The sequence below is a fragment of the Cebus imitator genome, unplaced genomic scaffold (genome assembly GCF_001604975.1).
Source record: "Cebus imitator isolate Cc_AM_T3 unplaced genomic scaffold, Cebus_imitator-1.0 Scaffold67, whole genome shotgun sequence".
Lineage (NCBI taxonomy): Eukaryota > Metazoa > Chordata > Mammalia > Primates > Cebidae > Cebus > Cebus imitator.
In genome coordinates, this window is record NW_016107382.1 from 4,898,462 (window position 1) to 4,910,740 (window position 12,279).

A 12,279-nucleotide genomic window follows, 5' to 3' on the forward strand; every position below is an offset into this window, starting at 1 on the left:
TTTATTTTCAAAAATGAGATAATGAAGTGGTCCCATTGATAATTGCTCATTATCAACTGCTGTTTTCTCATAACCCTGTGGCTTCGGTCTTTACCAGTTTAGTATGGAAGTATGATAGGAAAGTTAATCTTAACAGCTGCAATTAATGCAACTACCCATCCCCCCACCCCAAACAACCTTTTTCAATCTGAAACAATTCTTCCAGGAGAAATTTGCATTTTCTAAGAATACTATAAAGATGTTAAACTCATTCACAATGGTTACATTCTCTGGCAAACCATAACGGTTGTCACCTTCTTTGGGAACTTCTTTAAGCATTTCTTGAGTGAGTCACTGCATGTGCGTTGTAGTAGTACATGTTTCCCTGTCTTGTCCTTGTTGGAAGTTACATGGAGAAAAAGAAATGATCTCCACATAATTACTGCTTAGTACAGTTCTACTTTAGCAAAGTAGAAGAGGATCAAGCAGGAGGAAGGGACAAGCAGCTGGAAAATGCAGCAGTTATAATCAGGAAACATTTTTAAAGCAAATGTGCCTTATTTAGACTGGATTTTGAATTTTTTGTCCTATATAATGATTTAGTTGTCTATTTGGACACTTTTTCTCTACCAGTGGCAGTAGAACTGCAGTATAAACTAGCTTTAGTATAAGCCATAACCTGGAGAGTAAGTCTTAAGGTTCATAATTGCTATACAAAATTACTTTAAAATACATCTCTGTCAGCTGGTATCTGTGTAGTAACAGAACACAGCTCTCAAATGCCATGTTAGATACTCATTTTTTTAAATTTTTTTAATTTGAAGGAACATGATGAACCTATTCTGAAGCACTTGAAAGATATTAAAGTGAAGTTCTCAGATGCTGGCCAGCCCATGGTAAAAGAACTTTGAAATATTTATAATTTTGTAACATGCTTACAGGTAGATAAATAGAAACTTTTGAAAAGATAACATTCAAGCAGAAGGTTGGTGCTCTTTGTTGTAGTGAATAAATATTTGGATGTTGCTAATTGTGAGGCAGTATTTATTCCTTTTCCTCCCTCTGAACATAAACTGTTTGAAACACAGACAATCCTTGTTCCTGGCTAAGTGGATAAAAATAATGCCAAGGGAACATGAATAAGTACTTCTTCTGTATTAAAAGGCATGAGCTTAGGAATTACATAAAACTGATGATGTTAGAGGATGCCCGCTCCCTAAAATAAGGAAAAATCAGCCAACGGCCTGTCCACCAAACTACCAGTATTAATGTAAACTATGGGCAAAACTAGTATGAATATAGGCTATAGATGCTTATGGTTGGGCATTTTCTGTGTCAAGTTCACGTTTAGCCTCTATTTAAAAGCCTAATTCCTGGGGTAGGTGGGAGAGTAAGGGAGACAGTATTTAGGTGTGCCTAGCCTATTGTGTGAACATGTTAATTATTTAGTAGTTGTAAATTGAAACTAAGCTTTATTCAGTTTAATTTGTACCTCATTTTGATTTAAAAATAATCCAGGGCTTATCTGACAGTCTGTCCCATAAAATATTCACTGCCGGGCTCAGTGGCTCACGCCTGTAATCCCAGGACTTTGGGAGGCTGAGGTGGGCATATCACTTGAGGTGAGGAGTTCAAGACGACCCTGTCCAATATAGTAAAACCCTATCTCTACTAAAAATACAAAAATAAGCTGAGCGTGATGGCACACATCTGTAATCCTAGGTAATTGGGAGGCTGAGGCACGAGAATCACTTGAATCTGAGAGGCAATGGTTGCAGTGAGCTGAAATTGTGCCACTGCACACCAGCCTGGAAATGTAAAACTGTCTTAAAACCATGCAAAACTCTGTCTCAAAAAAAACAAAACAAAACAAAAAGCTGTATTTCAGAGTAGAAAAAACATTATCACTTAGAATATTATGTATGTTTTTGAAAAACAGATTTAGCTGCATTTACTAAAGTGGTGAAATTTATGAAGTACGTAATTCACTGATTTTTATTCCTCTTCCCCCTAGAGTTTTGTCTTAGAATTTCACTTTGAGCCCAATGAATATTTTACAAATGAAGTGCTGACAAAGACATATAGGATGAGGTCAGAACCAGATGATTCTGATCCCTTTTCTTTTGATGGACCAGAAATTATGGGTTGTACGGGGTGAGTTTAATTTTACTACCTTTTAATAAAATGTTTTTTATTTTTGTTATACTTTATTTCTATACTTATTTCCATTTACATATGTACATAGTCTGTCTCTGAACGTTTTGGTAAGATGTTTTCTGACAAACAATTTTCCTATAATTCTCCTTGGGCCCATGACTGCTTCTTTAAATCATACTGTTTGTTTGTGCTAATTGTAAATATGTTTATTTTAAATATTTGCTTAGGAATAAAATTTTTCCCTTTATACTGCTATAGAAAACACTTGAAGCATTTCACCCTTCTAAAATTTGAAATCTAAATATAACATTTACTTCTAAAAGTTTAGCAATTGAAAGATTGTCAATTGTGATAGATTTTTCTTTGTTTTGCAAGGTGCCAGATAGATTGGAAAAAAGGAAAGAATGTCACTTTGAAAACCATCAAGAAGAAGCAGAAACACAAGGGACGCGGGACAGTTCGTACTGTGACTAAAACAGTTTCCAATGACTCTTTCTTTAATTTTTTTGCCCCTCCTGAAGGTAAATAATATTTTTGCCTAAGTATTAATGGTGGTTTTATAGTAAGCATTGTTCAGCTTCTTATTCATTTTAATTTCTTTTCTCAATTTTGCAGTTCCCGAGAGTGGAGATCTGGTAAGTTGAATTGTTATTTATTTATTGAATTGTTTACTATATTTGAAATTAAAGCACTGAATTTCAAAAATTGAGAGTGGGGTGGTTGTTACATTGAGTTCTGAGGCCTACAATACATGAGGCAGGCTTTTTGGATCTGAAAAATTGTTCCATTCAAAATATCAGTGCCTCTACTGAGAAACACTGAGATTAAAAAGCTTAAGGTTTTCTTTCTTTTGAGACTTACAAATATTGATGTGAGGTATTTAACTTTTCAAAACTATGTCTTCCTTAGTAAAACCAGAATGTATTAGGTCATTTATACTGTTAAATTCCTAGCTACATTATGGTTAGAATTCATTCCTGTATTTGTTATTCCAGTGTAAATATGGTTTCATATTGTGACTGTGTATGTTCACGTATATTGCATATGGCAAAGGACTATGAAAGGTTCCTGCCATATAGCCTGAACTGAGGAACAACCTTAAAGAAAGTCTGTACATACAAGGTAGGGCAGGTATATTTTGCATTTGATTTTCTTTTGGACAGGGTTTTGAATTTAAATTAACTAAGATAGTTTAAATAGTTTTTATATATGGAATTAGAAATTAACTTAAACGGAATACTTTTGAATTGGAATAATCTTGGCTAAGGCTTAGAACAAATCTGCAAAAGGCAAAAGTAAGTATTTTTGGCTTGGCTTGTAGGACAATGAAAGGAAATACAAAGCAGTATGAATTTTAGGCAAGAAGAACTACTTTAAGTATTAAGATAGAGCGTCACACTGTTTTCATATCAGTGGATGGATTGGAATTTGTGTTCAAGTTCTTTTTTTTGTTACTAAATATTGATGACAAAACAGTGTTAGTTATGGATAGAAAACTTCTACCTGTGGTTTGAATCCCTCCCCGCCCCCGCCCTTTTGGACTTTTTTATTTATAAGATTGTGTTTTTGACTCAAACATTCATAAAATTCACAGAGGGTGTGCTCATTGTTTAGTATCGTAGAACTTAAAGTGGGATTTTAAAATTTTTATTTATTTTTTTGAGATGGAATTTTGCTCTTTTGATTAAGCTGGAATACAGTGGCATGATCTTGGCTCACTGCAACCTCTGCCTTCCTGTTTCAAGCGATTCTCCTGCCTCAGCCTCCTGAGTAGCTTGGGATTATAGGTGCTCACACCATGCCCAGCTAATTTTTGTATTTTTAGTAGAGATGGGGTTTCACCACATAGGCCAGGCTGGTCTCGAACTCCTGACCTTGTGATCCACCCAACTCAGCCTCCGAAAGTGCTGGGATTATAGGTGTGAGCCACCACACCCGACCCAAAGTGGGATTGTTTTAATTGTGAATAATGCCAGACCCACTTGTGCCCTGTGCTTTGCCATTAAATAGAAATCCTAAGCCAGGTACAGCTTCAGGCACCTGTAATCCCGGCTGCTGTGGTGGCAGAGGTGGAAGGATCACTTGAGGCCAGCCTGGGCAACACAGTGAGACCCTGTCTAAAAAATAAAAGTGCTAGGGGTATCTGATTTAGTTAGTATATTGTCTTTCTGAACTAGGACTCTATCTCATTTGGGATTAGTAGACTTAAAACTGTACAGCTATTTGGGTACTGTCTTTTAGGAAGTATATGTGATCCTCTGTGGTTATTATGTCTTTCTATTTGCTATATACTTAACAATGTTACCTACAATAACCTGAGGGTTTTTTTTGTGTGTGTGTTTTTCTATTTGGTGTTTTCAGTATTTTAAAAGGAAAAATTCAGACATATGTAACAGCTGCTTTTACATATTTTTGTTTAAACCAGCAAGAACTAAGTAAGCAATTCTAATTTTTATTCTTCACAATTTCTTTAGTATGCATACTGGACTGCTAACTTAATTTTCTTTTTGTTAAAAACTTGGAAAAATTATTAAGGAAATTTGAAAATGACAAATCATTTGTTAACATGGTATGAGAAAAATAATGGAAAGTAAAAAGTAAAGTTGAGGATTTCTTCCTTTCATCATAGACTTTTTTTTTTTTTTTTTTTTTTTTTTTTGCTTTGTATTTTTGCATAATTTTAGAGTCAAAGAAAAATCATGAGGATGGTACAGAGAATTTTCATATACCACTGACTCAGTTTATTTATTTATTTATCTATCTATCCATCCCTCCATTTAGTCTTTTATTTTTTTTTTTTTTTTTTTTTTTTGGTTGCCCAGGATCTAGAGTGCAGTGACGTGATCACAGCTTATTTCAGCCTCAAGCTGCTGGGCTCCAGCAGTTCCCCTACCTCAGCCTCTCAAGTAGCTGAGACTACAGGCTTGTGTCACTATGCCCAGCTAATTGTTTATTTTTTGTAGAGTTGGGGGTCTCACTACATTGTCTAGGCTGGTTTTGAACTTCTGGGCTCAAGTGGTCCTCCCATGTTGGCTTCCTGAAGTTTTGGTACTATAGGTGCAAGCCACCACACCCAGCCTCTAAGAGTCTTACACGTGCCAAATTAAGTAACAAAGTTATTCCTAAATTTTCTTCTTTTGTTTTCCTTTAAAAATAGGATGATGATGCTGAAGCTATCCTTGCTGCAGACTTCGAAATTGGTCACTTTTTACGTGAACGTATAATCCCAAGATCAGTGTTATACTTTACTGGAGAAGCTATTGAAGATGATGATGATGATGTAAGTGAATTTGAATACTACAAAGAAATAATTGGGCGAGAGTATAGTGGTTAGAATGAGAAATAGATAAGATTTAATTTTTAAGACGCAAGACATAATATAATTCAAAATTAGGCAAATTATTGATGATCTGTATATAGCTTTTCTGGATTTTAAGTATGTCTCCTTAGGATTTTTGGATTCATTTATCTTAGCTTTTAATTTTCTGCTGATAAGATTGTTCTGAGTTTGTGAAACTTTGGTTAGTGCTATATATCTGTGCTCTTGCCTTGACTTCACAGAACTAGGACTTTTTAGTGTACAAGAAAATGTTTACTGGGAGGCATAGATTTTCATTCAAGGTAGTATTGAGTGATGAGTAGGTTAAGATTAAGCTGCATATAGATGTTTTGGATATGTTTTGCTCAATGGCAGTTGTTAGCGTAGGGTTTAGGTCCTTTTTGTACAGTGCATTCCACATTTAGGTGTGGGTAATATGTACAGTAATAGTTGTCTGATCATACTTTATTCACGATTGATTGTACTCTGTTCTTTAGTTTTATAAATTGGCAGTGAGCTGAGTGATTCTTGCAGCTAGTATGTGTTTTAATTTATAATCAACCCCTTGATAGGAAAGTAGGTTTTTTCTTTTGAGATACTAGTTTACACAGTGATGAATGTTACTAATGCTACTCTGAAATGTGTGTTACATTCACTCACATGCTGTTTTTCCTTTTCAGTATGATGAAGAAGGTGAAGAAGCGGATGAGGTAATGTTTACCAAATGAGCAAATATGTTTAACAATTGAGAAGCAAATTGAATGACTTATGTATTCCTTTGCTATAATCATTCTGTGATTTGGGATAAAAAACATTTTGGAAAATATGATTTTAGAATTCTACAGCCAAACAATGTATGTATAAGGTTTCAATAAATAAATTGCAAAACTCAGCAACATTTTTTTATTTCAAATAATTTTGTTCTGCTGCAGGGTTATCAGCTCTTTGAAGAAGTCAAAAGCTGCAGTAAACTTTTTCAACGTTGGCTGCAGTAACTATTTTCAATAAAAGCTGTCTGGATGTCTCAAGTTGTGTTGGGAAATTTTTCATATTAGAAGCTTTCAGATTAAATTGTATTATCATCAGACTCTGTAATCATGAAAATCTGTTGACCCGTAGAGTAACTTGTATTAAATTTTCCCTACATTATGAGCCAATTTACCTACTATGTACATACTTCATGGATGCATTTTGAACTTTAATATAGGAAGGGGAAGAAGAAGGAGATGAGGAAAATGATCCAGACTATGACCCGAAGGTGAGCAAAATTAGTGCTGCTTTCTATTAAATTTAAGACAGACTAAAGTAAGAGTTGGTATTTCTGAATATCAAGTTCATTTCTCTCTGTTAAAGTCTTTAGTAAATAAAGCCTGTTGGCTGGATAACTTTTTCTTTTTTCAGTCCCACTGGCATTTTGAACAGTACACATAATTTCAGTGGACGTTTTTCTAAAACGTTGTTTTCTAAAAACATTGTTTTTTGCTTGGGCTTTCTACTTTCTGTAGTTTCAGGCACAGCGAACCCTAGGATTCTATTTTAATGAGACAAATTAGAACAGTTTTTATGCATTAGAAAAAATGATTGCATGTGATTTTAGATTATTTTCCTTTCTAAGGACAGCTTTTTAAAAAAAGGGTTTTGAAAGATCTGGTTGCAGGAGTATTCCAGAACTGGGGAGCAGTAGAGTTTGTTAAATCCTTCCAGCTACTCTTATTCAGTCCCTGAGAGTCCTAGTTTATTATTCCTGAGGCAAAAGCAAAACTGATTGCTAATATAACTAACATAAATTGCTTAGTAATTTTATTTTTTAAGATTATGGTTTAGTGTGTGTCACATTTTATGGAGTTAATTCTATAGTGTAAAGTTTGAGCTTGATTTTAGCATTTCAGTAACTTGCTACTAAAATAATTTACCATCATTGTCCTATACCCTTTTTTTTTTTTTTTGACAACAGTGAGCTACTGTTATAATTAAGGCAGTAATTACTATTAAGAAATTCACTGAAGCAGGTAGAAGAAGATAGATTGACTTGTTGTTTTCCTTTAACAGAAGGATCAAAACCCAGCAGAGTGCAAGCAGCAGTGAAGCAGGATGTATGTGGCCTTGAGGATAACCTGCACTGTAATAGCCTAAACACAACTCTTATTTACTTACAGCCTTATGTTTTTGTATTTTCTTGGTAGACTAGGTAATTTTTTTTTAAAAAGACAGGAAACTGATATTTTAAAGACCAATTTGTTCTACCTAGCATTTTAACTAGTTTTTCTGCCAGATATGTTGAATGCACAGATTCCGTCACGCATGTTCATTCATTACTACATAATTTGGTTCTTCTGGAATATTTTTATGTAGCTCTTGGAGTACAGCTATGAAAATTAACACCTGTTAAAGGAAATACTTTTTCTTTTTTCGTAATTTTTCCTTGAAGAACCAAAGTATTTTTTCAGCTGGTTGTTGAATAGGATTAAGTCCGCTTGGATTAGCTGTGCCTTTCATTACTTTGTTACAGAAATACAGTGACTTATACTAAGACAATTCATCGTTTAAAAAAAAAAAATTGGCAAGACAGCTGTATGGTTAAGAATTTCCAGTATGACCACACCCAATAACTGTATTAGATTGTTAATGGATTATTTTGTTACATAGGTGACATAGTTAATTGTAAAGTAACCTGATTCAGGATAGTTATTGGTACCACAGTGAGGTGAATAAAACAGGATTTTCAGAAGTTAGCCTGAATTTTGTACTTTTAAATTTAACCTCCATTAACTAAGCATCTTTTCTTTGTGGTAGGGTCTACTTTCTGCTTCCCTGGAAAGGATGAATTTACATCATTTGACAAGCCTATTTTCAAGTTATTTGTTGTTTGTTTGCTTGTTTTTGTTTTTGCAGCCTAAAATAAAAATTTCAAATACAATTTTAGTTCTTATAAGATAATGTCTTAATTTTGTACCAATTCAGGTAGAAGCAGAGGCCTAGCTTGAATTAAGGGTTATACTCAGTTTTTACCACATTATTGAAGAAAGGGTACCAGCTTTGGAAAGAGATGCTATACTAATAAGCAAGTATAAAAAAAAGAAGAAAATCTTAAATGATTTGATGTTTTAAAAAAAAATTCATTTTCTTTGGGTTAGAGCTATAGAGAAGGCCCAGAGCTTCTGTGGTTTCTTCTAATTGTTATTGCTTAAAATATGAGTATGTCACTTACCCATGGTTCTGCTTACTATGTATTAAAATGGGTAGTACTGTTTACTTAACTACCTCATGGATGTGTTAAGGCATATTGAGTTAAATCTCTTAAAATGTTTCTCAATCTCATTAAAAGCTCAAAATTTTGGGCCTATTTGTAATGCCAGTGTGACACACAGCATTTTGTTCACATTACTCTTTGACAACTAAACTGGAAAACAGAGGTTAAGTACCTCTGTTCTGGATCTGGGCAGGTAGCACTCTCTTGATCTTTGTGTGGCTCCTATTTTTATAGAAGTGGTTGGATGTACTATTTCATAAGGTCCAAGAATTTTTTTTCAGATATTTTTGATGACTGTATTGTAGTAAATACTACAGGGATAGCACTATATAGTATTGTAGTCGTGAGACTAAAGTGGAAATAAGACTATTTTTGACAAAAGATGCCGTAAAATTTCAGACTGTAGAGCCACATTTACAATACCTCAGGCTAATTACTGTTAATTTTGGAGTTGAAGTTTTTTTTGATGACAGCAAGGGTGGACTATTGGATTGTCATTAGAGGAAGGTCTAGATTTCCTGCTCTTAATAAAATTACATTGAATTTGTTTTTAGAGGTAATGAAAACTTCCTTTTTGAGAAGTTAGTGAAAAGATCTTAGAATGTGAACACATTGTTTGTAGTGCTATCCATTCCTCTCCTGAGATTTTAACTTACTACTGGAAATCCTTAACCAATAATAATAGCTTTTATCTCTTTATTTTAAATGATTTCCTTTGCTTTGATTAGAGACTCTTGCTTTTTTTTTTTTTTTTTTTTGTAACCATAGTTCATCTAAACACAGCCTTTTCTGAACTTTAAAGATAGAATCCCATTTTTAATGAACTGAAGTAGCAAAATCATCTTTTTGATTCTTTTAGGAAATAGCTATTGCCAAAGTGACGGTGTAGATAATACCTAGTCTTGTTATGTAATGGAGATGTGGTTTGCAGAAGAATTTTCTTTATAATATTGAAGTTTCAGGGGATGTCAGTGTTTATGCCATTTTTCCAGTTCCAAAATGATTCCATTCCATTCTAGAAATTTGAAGTATGTAACTTGAAATCCTTAATAAAATTTGGATTTAATTTTATAAAATGTTCTGGTGATATTTTGGGTGTTTTTTTTTTTCTAAATGAATATGTATACTTTTTTTGAAGAGAGGAGAGTAGCGATGTCCAGAGTGAGCTATTCTGTGCTGAGGCCACTATGTTCTCTAAATCTACAATTTTAAGAGCAACCTTACTACCCCTGCTAAATGGAGTTTGTTATTTGAAGACTAAAATGGAATTCCATAGTTCCCGATAGATTATATTCTGAGTTATCTACAAACATTTTTGAGACACTTGAAGATTTGTCTTTACACTCTGATTATAGTTTCCACCAGCCCATGCAGACTGCCAAGTAGGTTTTGTTTTTGCCTGTTAGAAATGGTGAAATATAGTCACTTACAAAGAAAACTTTGATTAGAAAAAATTTTAGCACTGTTTGCTTTATGGTCATTCAAGAATGGTAAGTGTTCCACAGATTCCACAAATTGATGAATTTATAGTTTAACATGAATGTCTGAAAGCCACATAATTCCTTAGGATTCTTACATTAGTAAATCTAGCTTACTGAAGCAGTATTAGCATCACTATTTTAGATTGCAAAAATAACTTAATTCTGTGGAATTGGCTTATGGAATGGTACTAAAGAAAAATGGGATTCTACCTCATTTTCTGTTTTAGCATACTTAACAAACAAACATGAAAGGATATATTAGCTTTCATAGAAATATTTTTGTTCTGTGAATAGGTTAATGATATGGTAAGGCTCCTAAGATAGTGGAATTAACTGTTTATATTAATATTACTGCTATTTATAAACAGTATGAATTTGTAGGTTTATCTGAATTGTAGGCCATTCCATTATTAAAAATAAAGACAAAACTTGTAGTAACTTTGTGAAAATCTTATCGTGCTATGTAGAAATATTGAACTAATGTTCAAATATTTGGATGCTTTGGTTTCAGGGATTGGTTTAAAATTGGAGTCCTTTTTATGGGTTAGTCTTAACAAAATTTAAGCCTTTATATTTTTGACTTTAAATCAAAAATGTTATTTTAAATGTACAGAATAGATTGATAGTGCAGAAGACCATGAGTTCTGCATAGGAGCTTTAGAAAAAAAATATATGCTAATTCAGTTTTTTAAAATCGTCTGCACTGTATACACATAATTATGAGCTTGGTTTTGTTTTTGAAAATATGTGTTCATAATTTAGGTAATTTGCTACTTAAAGCACTAAGTCTCTGATACCTGAAAAGTAAATGTAAATGGTGATAGTGAAATAATACTGCAATTAAGAGATGTATACTGGTGATTTTTGTATGCTAGATTAAAACTCCAGATATTAAAATATAACCTGGATAAAGAGCCAAGTTCTTGCCTGATTAAGGATCACTTACGTGACTACAGAAATGGAAATATCCTTGTTGGTATATGAAATTATTTTACTTAAGGATAAGTGCTTATCCATAAGAAATTTTGATTGATGTGTTATATTTCCAAAAATACAGTATGCTTTGTATCTTGTGTTTCTTCCTTTTGACATCAAACTATAAGGTTTTCCAGTTTACAGAAATTATTCTCTAAAATCCTTAGTATAGACAGTCACTGACTTACAATGGTTCGTGTTAAGATTTCAGCTTTTATGAATTTACTGGGTTATTAAACACATCTTCTACTTAGGATATTTTTGACTTAGAGTGGGTTATTGAGGCACGATCATGTCATCCTCAAGAGTCTGAATAAAAGAAGAAATGGGGTATATTAATTTAGAAATAGATTGCTGGTGGGAAATAAGTCAATTTGGTTGTTTAATTTTTGTATTGGAAATTGAGCATTTGTAGGTTTTGTGGACAAACTGAGTTTTATTATTTTGAAACCCAGGATAAAACATTGCATAAAATAGAAGCAATGCTTTTTAGTTTCTTACGTGTTTTATTTTTGTTTTTGAGACAGAGTCTTGCTCTGTTGCCCAGGCTGGAGTGCAGTGACATGATCTGGGCTCCCTGCAACTGCCACCTCCCAGGTTCAAGCGATTCTCGTGTCTCAGCCTCCCAAGTAGTTGGGATTACAGGCATGCGCCACCAAGCCCAGCTGATTTTGTATTTTTAGTAGAGATGGGGTTTTTGTTGACCAGGTTGATCTCGAACTCCTGACCTCAAGTGATCCTCCCACCTTGGCCTCCCAAAGTGTTGGGATTAAGGTGTGAGCCATCACACCTGGCCAGTTTCTTACATGTTTTAAACTTAAAGCCAAAAATTAGGAACTGGAAATGTGTGATTAAATATGTGAGTGCCGGAAGTTGACAGATCTCATATCCAGAGTTGATAGTATTCATAATTTTATCATTCATGATGTATTAGGCAATTGCAGCTCTGAAAAACTTCATGAGGTTGTAAAATAGTTTCTACCAGAATGCTCAAAATTTGTATGAGAGCTTTTAGCTGAGATTTCAAGAATCTGTAGGAATTTGTGAAGTGAGGGGAAGGGCCTCTGAGCAGTGAGCAGTTCAGGTGGAGGAACAGGAGGAAATATAGGCAAAGGTCC

General features: G+C 33.8%; 1 protein-coding gene across 6 annotated transcripts in view; it reads left to right on the forward strand.

Moving 5' to 3' along the window:
• The window catches only part of NAP1L1 (nucleosome assembly protein 1 like 1), a 38,815-nt gene extending 27,401 nt beyond the window's left edge, over positions 1–11,414 (forward strand). For 3 of the 6 annotated variants that reach the window (XM_037739288.1, XM_037739287.1, XM_037739289.1), the window contains 8 exons: positions 804–875; positions 1,994–2,133; positions 2,512–2,657; positions 2,752–2,771; positions 5,294–5,416; positions 6,136–6,165; positions 6,663–6,713; positions 7,505–11,414. In XM_037739288.1, coding sequence (XP_037595216.1) covers positions 804–875; positions 1,994–2,133; positions 2,512–2,657; positions 2,752–2,771; positions 5,294–5,416; positions 6,136–6,165; positions 6,663–6,713; positions 7,505–7,540 — 618 coding nt within the window. In that variant the 3' untranslated portion in view covers positions 7,541–11,414. Of the gene's footprint in view, positions 1–803; positions 876–1,993; positions 2,134–2,511; positions 2,658–2,751; positions 2,772–5,293; positions 5,417–6,135; positions 6,166–6,387; positions 6,484–6,662; positions 6,714–7,504 lie in introns of those variants that run through there. The other 3 variants (XM_017530625.2, XM_017530626.2, XM_017530627.2) reach the window with 3 other exon arrangements.
• The last annotated feature ends 865 nt before the right edge of the window (positions 11,415–12,279 follow it).